Genomic DNA, 16559 nt, shown 5'->3' with positions numbered 1-16559 from the left:
AGCCTGCACATGGAATCTGGGGGACAACCAAGCTACCTGCCACCACTTCACGTCACTGCCAAGGAAGTCTTTGGCCTGCTTCCCTTTTCGGCTTCGTGCCATAGCCTGTAGTGTAGAGGTGCTGCCTTGCTCATGTGGAAAAGCTCTTTGAACTTGAAAGTCACTTCAGTCAAAAACAAAAACTTGTGGTCTGGGTAAGATAGTAAAAGAGGAATAAGAAATGGAATGTTGAAGGAAAATCAAAAGATTATTTCACCTACGGGACCGTCCGCCTCTCCTGGTATGCCCCACGGAGAGCCTCAAGGTCCATAAATAGCAACACCCTAGTGTCCCCGGGCCCTAAGGAAGTTAGATTGGCTTCAACCAGAGCCAGGGCCTTTTCAACTCTGGCTCTGGTCTGGTGGAATGCTCTGCCTCATGAGACCAGGGCCCTGCAGGATCTGATTTCTTTCTGCAGGGCCTGTAAGACAGAGTTGTTCCGCCTGGCCTTTGGCTTGGAGCCAATTTGATTCCCTCCCTCCCTCTCTTTCTTTTTTTCTTTCCTTCTCCTCCTGCGATGAGGCTACATTTTAATATTTTAATGTTCCATTATTTTAATGTTGTATTCTATTTTTGTTTTTAAGTTGTAATCATTCATCTTGTTTTTATTATTGCTTGTAAGTCGCTCTGAGCCCGGCCTTGGCTGGGGAGGGCGGGGTATAAATAAAAAATCATTATTATTATTATTATTATTATTATTATTATTATTTGACTATCTAGGCAGTTTCTAAGTGCAGATATGCCCAAGCAGAGATGAAGGACAACTGCTTGAAGTGTGGAAGAAAAAGCTGATGGTTTCCATAGTGGGAGGGAAAATATCTTTTGAACACACGCACACACATATATGTACCCTGTTTTTTCACTGACAGGGATTCAAGGCGGCTTATGGATAAAAATAAGAAATAATCTCTCTTTAATTCTTTTTAGTCACGTGTTAGAATGGTTAAACCACATCACCAGGTGGCTGTGTTCATCTTTTGGATTTAATAGCGGTATTTATTTTATGAGAAGAGGTAACTAGTGTGGGAGCCAAACCCTGACACTAGTTGCAGTGGACCTAAGGAAACAGAAGCGGAGTGTGGTAAAATAAAATTAACAAGACTGACTGTTTCCCCCAGCCATGTCATGTCTGAGTATGTGCGGATGACAGACACTGAGCGAGACCAGATTGACCAGGATGCCCAGATCTTTATGAGAACATGTGCTGATGCAATTCAGCAACTCAGAACAGAAGGTAAATTGATTAAAATAATGTGTGAGTTGTGCCAGATGTTTAAAGCGTTTATCTGCGAAGCGTAATGCTTTTGTGTTTGTTTGTTTGTTTTAGCACACAAGGACATCCATTCCCCGCAAGTGAAGCAGCACAGAGAAGCTGTCCTAGATTTCATTGGAGACTATTTAAAAAGTATATATTTTTCTTGAAATTGTGGTGTTTTTTATTTTGTCTAGCCATAATTATTTTCTTTAAGCTTAGACCAAAATGCTGTGCATCGCTGTAGCCTTTTCATAAGTGCTTCCCTGTTTCCATTGCTGGGACAGCTAGACAGCCAGAGTTGCCGGGTGACAATAAGGCAGTGGTGTAGGGAGGAAAGTTATAGATATGTTGTGTCCCAAGTAACATTTGTGGGCAACTGGAACGTTGAATTTCAATGCACACAAGTCAACTGGCTTTAAAAAAGCAAAGCAGATTTCAAACTGACTTTGGAAGGAAAGCTAACAGGAGAAGAGTTTAAGTTAACTCGTTAGGGTATCCCTAACAAGTCCACTAAAATTAACAAGCCCATCAAAAATATTACAGTATTGTTGGGGAGTTGCAAGCAGTAGATACTTAAAGAGGGAGAAAAATACTTTTTTTGTGCTAACACTAGAAGCCTTAAAGTCAGAATAGATTTGAAGTAAGAATATTGAACCCTTAAACCTGGTGAAGCATTATCACTGGTATGGATCACCCTGGAGGTTGGGACAGCACTCTTTTGCTAGATTGATATGACATCCTGAAATGTAGTTAATACTAAATACAGCCCTTCATAGTTTTGAACCCCTGCTGTGGGATGCGGGTTAGACTGAAGCTTAGTGTAGCTTTCAACTACCCTGCAGTATTATCTATTCCTTTTGTTAGGAAACAACAAGGGGGGCACATAATAGAAATTTTATAAAGTTATGAACAATGTGAAGTGAACTTTATTCTGTGCAGGCTACGTTTCTCTTAATAAAAAATTATAATTCATGCCTATTCAATAAAATTGATTGGTAGTAAAGTTCAGAACACACAACTTTGATAAAAACCATTTATTAGGTATAGTGAGAACATGTCTACCAATGACTATTAGCTCTAATAACTTAAAAATTGATCCTTTGTGTTCAGAAGTGCTATATCAAAGAGGTAGCATATACTACAGAGGTGGTATATTGTCAGTCAGACATCCATCATATTCAACCTGTGAGTTTTACAGGTACATCCGGGTGGTTCCTGATCTAGCAAGACATTTTTTATGTTAATGTATACCATTTTCCTCTTGTTTACATGGCATCTTCATAACTATAAAGGAGTGTGTAAGCTGTATTCAGAACAAAGGGCTATCCGGGTCAAGCGAGTAGTTGATAAGAAAAGATTGTAAGTAATATTCCTTTAAATACGTGCTTTTGATTTTCTTTGGAACTCTCATTAAATTTGTGAGCAGGTGAAATGTCTCCATGATAAATAGGTATGTTCTTCATTCACATGCCTCAGAAAGCCAAACTGCACCTTACAAGGGATGCACGAAAGTGCAGATTCCCAAAGACGAAGGTGCTCCTGCTTTGCTCCTCCCCAGTCCTTTTCATTTCTTCACTGCTTTGGTTTGGTTTAGTATGTTGTCAGAATCTGAGCTTGTGTATAAGCTCTCTCCTCACTAACCACAAATCATAGCCAAGAACAAACCTTGGCTGCTGCTGAAGGAGAGAGCTTAACCACAAGCCTGGGTTTGAATGACACCCTAAGACATGGGTAGGCAAACTAAAGCTCGGGGGCTGGATCCGGCCCAGTTGCCTTCTGGATCCGGCCTGAGGACCGTCTGGTGTGGATCTGATTGTTCGGGCTGTGCCAGTGCGCGCGTTCAGCGGTGCCTCCTTCCTCCCTCCTCCTGGCTTCTCCCCGCCCTGCCTAGAGCCGAGAGGAAGGGGGCTGGGCTTTGTTGGTGACAACAGCAGCAGCGCTAGCGCTCGAGCGGTCGCCATTGTAAGCAGGCTCAATTCGGGCTTTGTTGCTGCCAGCCCCTCTCCAGAGCCCTTTTGTGCGCCGCTCACAAGACACAGGTAAGCAGTCACCGGGGCTCATCCAGTGCTGTGGAGAAGGGAGGGGAGAGTCGGCGGGGGGTGGCTTGCCTGAGTAGAATATGTCCTTTTATTTAAAATGCATCTCTGGGTTATTTGTGGGAATTCATTCATTTTCCCCCAAAATATAGCCCAGCCCCCCACAAGGTCTGAGGGACAGTGGACCTGCCCCCTGCTGAAAAAGTTTGCCAACCTCTGCCCTGAGACAAACCTTGGTTTAGTTGAATACAACATGGGAGTAAAAAAGTTTGGGGCAGAGCAATACAGATGCAAACTCCTCTCCAGGAATTTGCATGGTCCTAACAAGCCACCCACAGCTTCACTTACTGCAGCTTGCACAAGAAGGCGTTCTCCCTCCTCCATCTCTCTTTCTCACGCCCGCATACTTTTTCTCCAGTTTTGAGTGTGACACAAACATTGAATTTCTTTTTACTTTCTTGTAGAGTTGGTTTACAACAACCTTCCAAGGGTTCGTTTGTTTGCTTCCCTCCATTTTTATCTTGCCTTTGGCGTTCTGTAAGGCTCTCAGGGTAACTTAGTTTCATTAAACTCTGCTAAGGGTTTGCCATGTTAATTCAGCAGCAAAGTGAAGTATTAATGTGGGGAAATGCATGTGCCTGGATGCTTAGCCGTTCTTGCCTCATGTCACTGAAGCCACTGCTGTTAGACCTCATGTGGAAAAATGGGAAGAACCATGTTTCTCTTCCTTACTGAGACTAGTAGCTTTAAAGTGTATATTTACAGGAGTTTTAGGGAAAATGATTCTGAGGGCCACAACCTCTCCAACTTGGAAGTATTTCCTAATAGAGCAACCATCAAATCTGGGCATATTAGTAGGAAGCGAAAACTTCTGGATCTTTAGACTCAACCCACACACTCATGGACTTAATCTGGAGGGCAACACTTAATTTCTCTCTTGTTATTTTTTATTTTAAAAAGCTTTTTGTACATGCCACACTTCTTAAAATTATTCTGAGTATTCTTAATGCAAAGGTGGAGATGTTTAACAAAGCAGTGTTAAATCTCTCTATTCCAACATTTTTTTATTTTCCATGTATTATTACTGAGCACCTTCCAGAGCCTGTTTATTTACAGCACTGCCTGACTGGTTTTAAGATTACAAAACCAGTCGTGTAGAGCACCTGCTTTCCCAGGTAGGACTGGGAAAGAGTTGTGCCTTTAAGCCTGGAGATCTCTTGCCCATCAGTGTAGACCATGGTTCTTCAACCTTGGATCCCCAAGGCTAGGGATGATGAGACTTGTAGTTCTTCAACATTTGGGAATGCAGGAACACTGGTGTAGACAGTACTGAACTATGTGGACTAATGGTCTAGTTCCATATAAGGCAGCTTCTTATGTTCTGCAATTTATTACAGAAAATATACGTATTTTCGCACTATTTCCAGACACATAATTCATTATAGAATAGAAGCATCCTTTTTAAAGATCTGTACGTGGCTCTTTTGGGAAAGCAATTGCAAAGTTCCAGATGCCACCAGAGCAGCAACTGTTAGCTCTTACTGCATGGAAGGAACTTGACGTTACAGAGGCAGGCAAGGAGGAGGGGTATCTGATCTGTTGCCTTATCATATGGCACCACAGTGCCAACTGCTGTGTGTATAAACCTGCCCCAACTTTCCTCCAGCTGAAGGGAGAGATGTGCTATTCCAGCATAGTGGACCATGGTATGAGCCTGTAGCTGCACTTGATCTTGGTTTGCTTGCTCTTAATTGTTTGTGTATTTGCTCATTTAGATCCAGGCTTGAGCCAGAACAGAGTGATAAATCCAAAGTAACTTCTTCTCCTGAAAGAACTGCTCAAACAACTTCGGAAGATTCTGAAGAGAAACTCACTTGTGAAGACAACAGAGGTGATATTTCAGTCCTGTTCTATCTCCATGTTCCACTTTTTAGAGGTGGTGTGTTTGTATGTGATGAGCATTTGCTCAGGTTTTTTGCAGATTGGCGTTTGTTGATTCAGCAGTAAACAGTGGGTTTACTGGAAATCATGGGACAAATGGACGTGTGAATGGGCCCAGAGTGTGACATGGGGAGAAACATGTCTATTTTGGCTTTCCCTGAAAGACCTCATGGGAGTGAGGGAGAAGGAGACTCTACAGACAGGAATGCATGGTTTCTCCTATGGGGCTTCAGCAGCATATGGGTCAACTAGAATAATTTCAGTCCTTCCTGAACTGACTGAAAACAATACATCCACTATAGACTGGGTTACTCCAAGACTGGATTTCTGCAGTGCACTCTCTCTGGGGTTTCCCTTGCACTTGATCCAGAAGCTGCAGTTAGTGCAGAGTGCTGCAACACTCCCAAGGCCTTGTCAGCATAGAACCAGTGCTCTCAGAGAACTGCTTCTGGGCCGGGTTCAAGGTGTGGCTATTAGTACGCAAAACCCTTAATAATTTGGGACCAGTTTACCAATGAGATTGCCTTACCCCACATGTGCCCCTTTGACCGCTTTGATGGGCTGAATTTGCACCACCACATATGCCATATAATACCCATCCCACATTTTTAAGAGCTTAATCTTTTAGTGTGGCAGCGCTTACACTCCCTGTCTGTTGAGATCAAGCAGGTGCCTTCACTGTACAGTAGTACCTCGGGTTACAGGCGCTTCGGGTCACAAACTCCACTAACCCGGAAGTAGTACCTTGGGATACAAACTTTGCCCCAGGATGAGAACAGAAATCACGCGCCAGGGGTAGGCCCCATTAGCAAAAGCGGGCCTCAGGTTAAGAACAGTTTCGGGTTAAGAACAGACCTCTGGAACGAAGTAAGTTTGTAACCCGAGGTACCACTGTACTCCTTTTCGGTGTTTGCTAAAAGCATCCTTGTTCAGACAACCCTACCTCAATTAGAAATCTGTTTTAATGTTTTAATTTTTGTAATTTTTTAAAAGTAGGGTTGCGAATGTTTTCTTGGTTTTACTGTTCTGTCGTCTGTAAACCACTCTGAGGTTCCATTACAATCAAGCAATGTATAAATTTTCTGAAATAAATAAATAAGTGTGCAAACGTGAAAATCGCATCCCCCCTGTGTTTCCTGTAGGAGACAGGCTGCTATGGCGACCAGAGCTAATCTGGGACTAAGGGCACCTGCTTCTGTGAGCTCTCGCCTTCCCCTGTTTCTTGATATTCATCCCGCTTGCAGTTGCCTAACAATAAGAGCACTGGCACTGGTAGTACTTAAAATTAATTGGTTCCTAGGGGCTAATAGAGGGAACTGGGTGGAATTAATGTTCTGTCTGCCAAGCGTTGCATCTTGCCAGGTGGACCAGTCGGCCCACTCCTCTCCCCACCTGGCTGTTTTTGGGGGTTCTCCCAGTCCCCTCCCAGCCAATTTTGGGTAATGTAGGGGAAGCAGGGGAAGCCCTGTTGTGCAAGCACAAGTCCTTGTGTGTATTAGAATAATCTTCCCCACTCTTTCTCTGTTTGTAGTTCTGTAAGCTGACTTTTTCTGGTTTTGTGAATGTTGTAAATAAGCATAGGGCTGTAGGTGATAGCTGGCACTTTTAAATGAAAACCACACTGGCTTTTTGTTCAAAGTGTGGATATAGTTAAAGCAAACATGACTATATCCTTCAGTTAAACAAAACAATCTGATTTCAGAGCTGTGTACTTCACCTCACGTAGCTTTAGTTTGCAGAATTGGTACCATTTAATGCAAGAGAGATTATCTGCTTCTGAATAATAAGCAGATATTCTGTTCACAGCACCGGTGTGTACCTTACACAGGGAAAGGCTATTTCTTGTCAAACCAGCATCATTTCCCTTCCCACCAGTTCCTTCAGTCAGTGTCATTTTTTGAGGTAGGTCATCAGATTTCGTAAAGGTTGCACAAGAAGGTGGGAGATGGGGAAAAGGCATTTCCGGAAAAAGCTATCAAACCTCTGGCATTTGGGGATAAAGTTTTTTAGTTTTTAGTGTTTGATGTTGTATTGTGTTTTTACTATTTTTGTTGGGAGCCATCCAGAGTGGGATATAAATAATGTTGTTGTTGAAGCGTAAACAGAAGGGATATTTTTAAAAAAAAATCAGGAAGTAGGAACAAAAGATATGGAACTGGGTGTGAATTAATGAAACCACTGCCACAGTGTCCTTTCTCTTGGCAGATCAAAATGAGAAGGTGACAGCAAAGGTTGCAAGGTTTTTAGCTGGGGCAATCAAAATATTTGACTGTTGATTCAAAACCCTAAAATGTATTTTATATAATTGACTTTTTACTTTATTCTTTATATACTGCATTGTTGTTTTATTGCTATGGTCGATGGCTGACACAAATAAAGAATCATTAATTTTTAAATTAATACATAATAGTAAAAGAACCATGGAATATTATGTTAATATATAATCACAGTGGAGAGACTCTTGTTTCTCCCTTGAAAGAAGAAATGTAGCTTTGATTTAATGTGGCAGGGGCCCTTTCCATGCCAGTGTCACTGTTCCAAAAATGTTTCATCTGTCTTCTTCAGCCTTTGCTTTAATAAAGAAGAGAACATTAATTCCAGGCACCAGGCCTAGTTACAGAGCCTAACGTGGGGGGCGTCTTCCTGTATAATACCTCATCCAGAATTGTTTTTAAACAGAAGTCCCCTGAAAGGCTTCCCTAGAGAACATTGCCGGTCTAATTGAAAACACTTTCAGAGACAAGGATATAAACAAGTACAAATTAAGCAAAACACATCTCACTCAAGGATCTTGGTAGGAAAATAATGTTCACAACCAATGGCAGGCTTCAAACATAAAATAAAGTGCAGCAGTACCCTATCTAGTTTTGTACCTCTTGGAAAATTGAACAGCCAACATGCTTAAGTTGAGTATGGAGACTTTTAACACTATATCCCAGCAGGTGCGTTTGGTGCCTTAACTCAGGGGTCAGCAACCTTTTTCAGCCGTGGGCCGGTCCACCGTCCCTCAAACCATGTGGGGGGCCACACTATATTGGAGGGGGGGGGGAATGAACGAATTCCTACGCCCCACAAATAACCCAGAGATGCCTTTTAAATAAAAACACACATGTAAAAACACCAGGCAGGCCCCACAAATAACCCAGAGATGCCTTTTAAATAAAAGGACACATTCTACTCACACGCTGATTCCCAGACCGCCCGCGGTCTGGATTGAGAAGGCCATTGGGCCGCATCCACCCCTCAGGCCTTAGGTTGCCTACCCCTGCCTTAACTGGTGTTACTTTTTGCCAATGTTGAAAATATCAGAAAGCTGCTGGATTCTGTCTGAAGGAAAACAAACAAAAACAGCTTGGGCTTTTCTATGTGAATGTTAAAAGGTAAAGGGACCCCTGACCATTAGGTCCAGTCGTGACCGACTCTGGGGTTGCGGCGCTCATCTTGCCAGCTTCCGGGTCATGTGGCCAGCATGACTAAGCTGCTTCTGGGGAACCAGAGCAGCGCACGGAAACGCCGTTTACCTTCCCACTGGAGTGGTACCTATTTATCTACTTGCACTTTGTGCTTTTGAACTGCTAGGTTGGCAGGAGCAGGGACTGAGCAACAGGAACTCACCCCGTCGTGGGGATTCGAATTGCCGACCTTCTGATTGGCAAGTCCTAGGCTCTGTGGTTTAACCCACAGTGCCACCCGCGCCCCATATGAATGTTACATTACACTAAAATATTCTGCTCTCCCAGAGAGGTAATTCTTTTGGGGGTAGAAGTGTAAGCATGGGTCACTCATCCCCCAAAATCCCCTTTACGTAATGCAAGTAGGCAACTAATAATATCAGGAGTGCTCTGGGGCACGTTCTAAACAGTACCTTTTTTGCATAATTTAGAAATGTCTGCTGATCGAATGTGGATGATTCTCTGCCGCAGGGAACAGCATAAAACAGCTTTTTTAACACCCTTTTAAAACAACTTTTTAAGCACTGTGAACATTCAGCCACTCACTGATTCCATTTTTTAAAAATGTGAAGCTTCCATCCCTCCCACCTTCCTTTGCCTTGTTTCTGCAAGCAGGCACAAAAGGGTTTGAGGTAACCTCAGCTTTGAAGCTTCTGAAAGTGCAGCATCAGTTAAGAATATGAGCATCTCAACATCTCCAATAAGAGGAAGAAGTCTGGTGGCAGGAATTAAAAGCTGGCTTTTAAAATTGAGGCAAATAAAATTATGGACAGTTCAGTTATTGCTGAACTAGGAATGTTGAGCATAGTTTGTTTCTTCTTTTGCAGATAAGAATGTGATAGATGAACACACTAATTTTGGACTTTGGGGTGATGGCAAAGGAGAAGATGAGCTTTCACCTGAAGAAATCCAAATGGTAAGTTGTATTTTCTACCAGTTTGTTGACTTTCTCCCTAGCTAGCTATATCTACGGATTTTGAAAATGAAATCAGTCCAATGCATGCACTGAGTCATTTGCCTTTTCTGCTAAGCAACGCTTTAACAAATGCACCCTGCGTGTTTGCTTTTCTGATTCTTTATGTCAGTACCTGCTTAAAATTCTTAATCATATGATTGGGAAGGTGATTGTTGTCAAGCCATTATGTTCATGGGAAAGTATTTTGCAGCAATTAAGACTGCCCTTTAAGATTTTAAATTATTGCTTTAAATCTCTACTATAAATAGTTATTTCCGTTCACAGGCAGGTGGAGCTATTCTAACATTAAGAATCATAAAGAAACTTCCCAAAGAAGATACTGTAATTTCTTATACTTACTTTTCCATACTACCTCTGGCCTTCCAGATGTGGATTAATTACAGCTCCCATCATCCATTGCCATTAGCCATGCTTGCTGGGACGGATGGGAATTGTAGTCCAGCAACTTTGAGAGAGCCAAAGGTTCCCCATACCTGGTATACGATGAGGATATTATTATGAATCCACTGGTACAAAAATCACTTGAGGACATTTTAAGGGCCTTCCATGCCACACAATGCCATTGTTGCATTATGATGGGATTTCAAGCTCAGTGCCTCTCTAAATCAGAGGGATCAGTGCTGCTTTCTGCTCACCTGGCCCCTCCCTCATGTGGTGTGGTTGTGCTAGACCAGGCAGGCATAGGCAAACTCGGCCCTCCAGATGTTTTTGAGACTACAATTCCCATCATCCCTGACCGCTGGTCCTGTTAGCTAGGAATCATGGGAGTTGTAGTTCCAAAACATCTGGAGGGCCGAGTTTGCCTATGCCTGGGCTAGACAGAGGACATAGGCATTCGGGTCTAGGAAGGGGATACAGTGCCACCAGTTTCCCTTCAAACTTAATTGCTTACCTTTTCTGATTGCTTATTTGGGACCATAATTCTGGAGACGTCCGTTGGCTCATGAGTTTCGTCTTTCAAGAGATGTAAGATACAGCAGCATATGACCATATTTTGACTTAATTCTCTTTATGAAATCAGTACACATGTTGCTTAACCAAATCTCTACTTACCATGCCTTTAACCAGAAATTCAGATAGGTAGGTGTTCAGTCATTTTCTGCCTGTGATCTTCTGCCTCCATTTTGATGTTTAAAACTGAAGGTCTTTGTTCTCATGTGAATGAGGGGAAATCCAGTTTTTGTACACAATCACAATACATCCTATTATGATTGCAGTAACACTTCAAAGTCTCACTGATTTCAAGGAAAGAATTAAGAAAGCCCTTTAATCTTTGAAATACAGTGGTCTTGCAATGCTCCACTCTGCCTAGATCATACCTGTAAGCTCTTTCTCTTCAGTCATGTAATTGAATTCTAAAGCATCCAGCTAATTAGCTAAGTGGATTTCAAACATTTTCTTTCTTCTCTTTATATACTCCTTTATATCAGGAAACTTAGACTGTCCAATTTCATGAAAATTATGCTAATTTAAACTAGCTGCTAAGATGGAAAGAAATATTGAAAACACTGCAGAAGTTTTATATTAAAATGTGTTTGGGAAAATTGCAACCAAAAGGGCTGCAGGCTGGTTTACGAAACATTTTTATGCGATAATTTGAATTTTCCTTACCCCCGTTAACACATTAAGGACTTTATAGTTCTTATAAGAACACGGGGCAGTGTTTAGTTAGATAAAGTAAAATATTGTTCTGTTCTATCTAATTTTCCCAAGCTACTTTCATTTTATTGTTTTGTTCTTTCGGGGAAATAATTTGTTTTGCATTTGAAAATGTCTGTACTGGAACAGTAATAAAGGACTTTATTCTGGGTAATATATCCTTTGAGTAGATCCATTAAAATCAGTGGAACAACTTTGTGTATAACTAATGTTGGATAGGGACGCGGGTGGCGCTGTGTCCTCAGCGCCTAGGACTTGCCGATCGCATGGCCGGCGGTTCGAATCCCTGTGGCGGGGTGCGCTCCCGTCGTTCGGTCCCAGCGCCTGCCAACCTAGCAGTTCGAAAACACCCCCGGGTGCAAGTAGATAAATAGGGACCGCTTACCAGCGGGAAGGTAAATGGCGTTCCGTGTGCTGCGCTGGCTTGCCAGATGCAGCTTGTCACGCTGGCCACGTGACCCAGATGTGTCTGCGGACAGCGCTGGCTCCCGGCCTCTAGAGTGAGATGAGCGCACAACCCTAGAGTCTGGCAAGACTGGCCTGTACGGGCAGGGGTACCTTTACCTTTACCTTTAATGTTGGATATCACCCTCTGTCAACTAACTCAGGCTCTCTTTGTGTCATTATACAGGTTATCACGTCACATCATCAGTTTGCAACCATTTGCCTTATTTCTCTTAAGAAAATCTGTGTTTGAGCATTGTAGAATCATATTTCCAGTTTCTATCATGTAAATTATTTTGAGTATATACTGCTCTGTCCAACTTCATGTTCATTTGACTGCTTTGTAATAGATTATTAGTCCAAGAGGCTTTCCAAATGCTACATTTATCTATCTGTTTTTGAGGATTAAAGGGTCTTCCCAAAGGAACATAAAAGCAAAAGTGCTCTCTATATTACAGGTGACTTTGCTTCAAATAGGAAAGCAGTGAAAATCCTGACTACTCCTTTCAGAAATTAATGGGCCTAATTCAGCATTGTAAAACCCAACATTGACTGTGGTGTAAAAAGTCCCAGGTTCCTGGTAAACCGTATTTTTCCGTGTATAATATGCCCCCTATTTTGGGGGGACTCCAAATTAAGAAAACACCCCTCAGCACTACCCATGTATAAGACAAGCCCCAATTTTAAACCTAATTTTTTGGTAAATAAACCTAGTCTCATACATGGAAAAATATGGTAATTATCAGCCTTCATAAGCAGTCATTGCTCCCAAAGTGTTTGTGAATGCTTCATTTCCAGAGGCTTTGAATCCCTGCACACCAAATTTCATGGTTTATTTTGTGGTGTGGGTTGTGGGTGTGCTTGAGGGTGGAATGACCTTTAAGCCTCATATTGTTGTTATTATTGTTAACTTTCTCCTTCCAGTTCGAGCAGGAAAACCAGCGCCTTGTCGGAGAAATGAACAGCCTGTTTGATGAAGTGAGGTACAGCCTTCCCCGCACCCTCGCCTGCCCTTGCGGCATATAGAATGTGCTTTCCAATCCACTTTACATACATTTGTATGCCACCTTTCCATGCTCACGGTCGCACACAACATGAAAACGGATACATAACAGGCAGCCCTATTTAGGGAAGCTTTTCATGTTTAATAGGTTATTGTATTTTAGTGTTTTGTTGGAAGCCGCCCAGAGTGGCGGGGGAAACCCAGCCAGATGGGCGGGTATAAATAATAAATTATTATTATTATTATTATTATTATTATTATTATTATTACAACAACATGACAAAAGTAGTAATTGCCCAAATTACCAAACTGTGATTTCCACTCAAAACACAAGAAGATCTAAAATAAAGATATGAAAAAAACAACAGCAACAACCCCCCACCAACAGAACACCCCAACACCCCCCCCCCTCAGCCCACGAGTCTGGTCAGCAGCCTCAACTTTTGCAGCTGGAGTCAGTCAAGGCCTTGCCCTTTCCGGCCAGGTGGGAAAGGCTTGCAAGGCAGGGATCAGGTCTTCCGGGACTCACAGCCAGGATGGCCTCTGGCCTCTTCAGCAGCCTCAGCCTTTGTAGCTGGAGTCTGTCAGGGCCCCTAATCTCAAGGTCATGGATTGAAACCCCACGTTGGGCAAAACATTCCTGCATCACAGGGGGTCGTACCAGATGACTCTTGTGGTCCCTTCCAACTCTACAATTCTATCATTCTAGGTGGGGAACGGTCTGCAAGGCAGGGAGCAGAGCTTCACAGCCAAGATGTAGATATAGTTTCACAGTTTCTTTTCATAAATCTGCTGCTAGATCAGTGGAGCTGAAAGATTCTTTTTAATGAGCTTATGCACAATTTGAACCACTCTTCATCTTTGCTAGTTTTTTTGATAAATTGGACAACACAGTTTTCTAACACCACCTTATACAGAGTCAGAAATAGGTCATCTTGCCCATTTCAGCTATCTTCATCCTTTTCATATCTATCCACTTTTAACATTATAGGGATACTTTCTTCTCTCTCTCTATTACATATCAATACAGAAGCCATTAGCTAGTGATCTACTGAGTTAAAATTTATTTTTGCTAATCTGTTTCGCTTGGGTTGCAATTCTCCATTCGTAAGAAATGCTCCATATTATGTTTACTTAAGTTTGTAAGAAATTTAAAGTGTTTGTACTTACACGGCTTTTTAATTTTTTTAAATAGACAAATTGAAGGGAAGGTGGTTGAAATATCTAGACTTCAAGAGATATTCACAGAAAAAGTCTTACAGCAGGTAAATACCACAGGGAGGTGGTTGGTTGGCTCTTTGTATTCTAGTATTTTTCCAGTAGGTAAAAAGGCCGCAGTTAGAGAGGCAAAATGAGTGACTGAGCACAAAAAGGCAGGCATAGTATAAGAAGAATAAAATGTGAGTTCCACAGGGACTCCACAGCACTGAAGGGGACTTCTGCAGCTCAAATAGGCTTAGGGAACATGTCCTGGACATGTTCAGGGGCATTGCTGGGGGGAAGAAGAAGAAGAAGAGTTTGGATTTGATATCCCGCTTTATCACTACCCTAAAGAGTCTCAAAGCGGCTCACAATCTCCTTTCCCTTCCTCCCCCACAACAAGCACTCTGTGAGGTGAGTGAGTGACCTCACAAAAAAGGATAGTTTTATTCCAAAGAATATTGTATATTGGGCAGATTTTGTGCCCTCCTCCATTTGATCTGAAAAATTATTCAAAACTCATTCCACGTACAGTGGTACCTCAGGTTACAGATGCTTCAGGTTACAGATGCTTCAGGTTATAGACTCCACTAACCCAGAAATAGTACCTTGGGTTAAGAACTTTGCTTCAGGGTGAGAAAGAGGGTGAAGAGGTTTGAAGGTGCTGCTACATGCTTCAGTAGCTACAGGTGTGCCTTAACAGCTAGCTCTGGCCTCAGTTTATGGCGAGCAGAAACTGACAACAGGCCACTTACCTTTCATAGCTTTTGATCTTTACATTTATCTCTCATGTGAAAAGGAGGTAGGGGTCTTATTAGACCACAAGTTGAACAAGTCAACAGTGTGATGCAGCAAGCAAATGCTATTTTAGGCTACATCAACAGAAGTATAAAAGGATGTCACATAGAGGAGGGAGAAAGGTTGTTTTCTGCTGCTCCAAAGAAGCGGACACAGAGCAATGGATCCAAACTACAAGAAAGAAGATTCCACCTAAACATTAGGAAGAACTTCCTGACAGTAAGAGCTGTTTGACAGTGGAATTTGCTGCCAAGGAGTGTGGTAGAGTCTCCTTCTTTGGAGGTCTTTAAGCAGAGGCTTGACAACCATATGTCAGGAGTGCTCTGATGGTGTTTCCTGCTTGGCAGGGGGTTGGACTCGATGGCCCTTGTGGTCTCTTCCAACTCTATGATTCTAAGTATAGTGTTCCAATCAAGGGAAGTAGTAATCGTACTCTATTCTGCCTTGGTCAGACCCCACCTGGAGTCCTGTGTCCAGTTCTGGGTGCCACAATTTAAGAAGGATGTTGACAAGCTGGAACGTGCTTAGAGGAGGGTGCCCAAGATGATCCAGGCTTTGGAAACCAAGCCTTATGAGGAACAGTTGAGGGAACTGGGTATGTTTAGCGTGGAGAAGGAGAGACTGAGAGGTCAAGGGTTGTCACATGGAGCAAGCTTCTTTTCTCCTGCTCTGGAGGCTAGGACTGGAACCAATGCATTCAAGTTGCAAAAAAGGAGATTCCAACTAAACATCAGGAAGAACTTTCTGACCGTAAGAGCTGTTTGGCAGTGGAACAGACTCCCATGAGAGGTGGTGGACTCTCCTTCCTTGGAGGTTCTTAAGCAGAGGTTAGACGGCCATCTGTCACGGATGCTTTAGCTGTGAGTCCTGCACTGCAGGGGGTTGGACTAGATGACCCTCAGGGTATCTTCCAACTCTACAATTAAATGATTCTGTGCAGTTTGATTATGACCTGTTTTTTACGTTATATATTTCAACTTACTTAAAAGGAAGCCGAGATTGACAGTATCCACCACTTGGTTGTGGGTGCAACAGAGAACATCAAGGAAGGAAATGAAGACATAAGAGAGGTAATGTCTGCCTCCCCCTCCCCTTTTTTAAATCAAATACTACTTGACCTTAACAGACTGCCTGTAATGTATTTTGAGAGAACACTGACACCCTTGTTAGTCAGACACATGGTCCTTCCTCCATAAAGCCACTTTTAAAATGTTCTTAAGGAAAACAAATCTCATCTTTGGGCAAATAATGGCATGGTCTTTGGGCTTTGCTTTCTCCGCAACAATAGGAAATAAATGCCCATTTTACATGAAGACTTGAGAAGCTTCTGGTTTCAGTAGCTGGGTCTTGGAAAAAAAGTGAAATGGTGGTAATAGTCTGAGTATACTGAGTGCTTACTAGAGAAAGCTATTTCATCCTTTATCTTCTGTTTGTGCATAAAGCCTTGTGCATAAAACTGAGCCAGATGTTTAATCGAATTTAAGTTTTTCCAGGCTGGTTACTATGTTGTTGTTGTTTAAAAAAGGGTGTCTAAAATAGGAAACTCGCGGTAGATGTAACTTTTCATCAGTGGCCATAGAGGGCCTTTCACCTGTGAGATGACCCAAGATTTGCAGTTTCATCAACCCAAACACTGCTTCAGTCTTGCTGGTGCCTGCCCACCTTTTATAATATTTCATAGCAGTGATCTACGTCAGCCCCCTGCAATTCACTCTGCCGTATTCTTAAAAGATGTGATTCATGGTGGTCCAGGTCC

General features: G+C 42.5%; 2 protein-coding genes across 5 annotated transcripts in view; one reads left to right on the top strand and one right to left on the bottom strand.

Annotated features, from left to right (window-relative positions):
• The window catches only part of SLC2A9 (solute carrier family 2 member 9), a 318333-nt gene that overhangs the window by 69769 nt on the left and 232005 nt on the right, over positions 1–16559 (bottom strand). The gene's annotated exons all lie outside the window — the stretch shown is intronic.
• STX18 (syntaxin 18) overlaps positions 1–16559 on the top strand; it is a 54159-nt gene that overhangs the window by 36404 nt on the left and 1196 nt on the right. The window contains exons 3-10 of the mRNA XM_079991715.1: positions 1158–1273; positions 1367–1444; positions 2587–2653; positions 5106–5221; positions 9551–9639; positions 12727–12785; positions 14001–14070; positions 15793–15873. Of these exons, the coding sequence (XP_079847841.1) occupies positions 1158–1273; positions 1367–1444; positions 2587–2653; positions 5106–5221; positions 9551–9639; positions 12727–12785; positions 14001–14070; positions 15793–15873 (676 nt within the window). The remainder of the gene's footprint in view (positions 1–1157; positions 1274–1366; positions 1445–2586; positions 2654–5105; positions 5222–9550; positions 9640–12726; positions 12786–14000; positions 14071–15792; positions 15874–16559) is intronic.

The sequence above is a fragment of the Podarcis cretensis genome (assembly GCF_951804945.1).
Source record: "Podarcis cretensis genome assembly, chromosome: 9".
Lineage (NCBI taxonomy): Eukaryota > Metazoa > Chordata > Lepidosauria > Squamata > Lacertidae > Podarcis > Podarcis cretensis.
The sequence above is the reverse complement of the archived record's forward strand: the minus strand, read 5'-3'. Positions and strand labels throughout refer to the sequence as shown.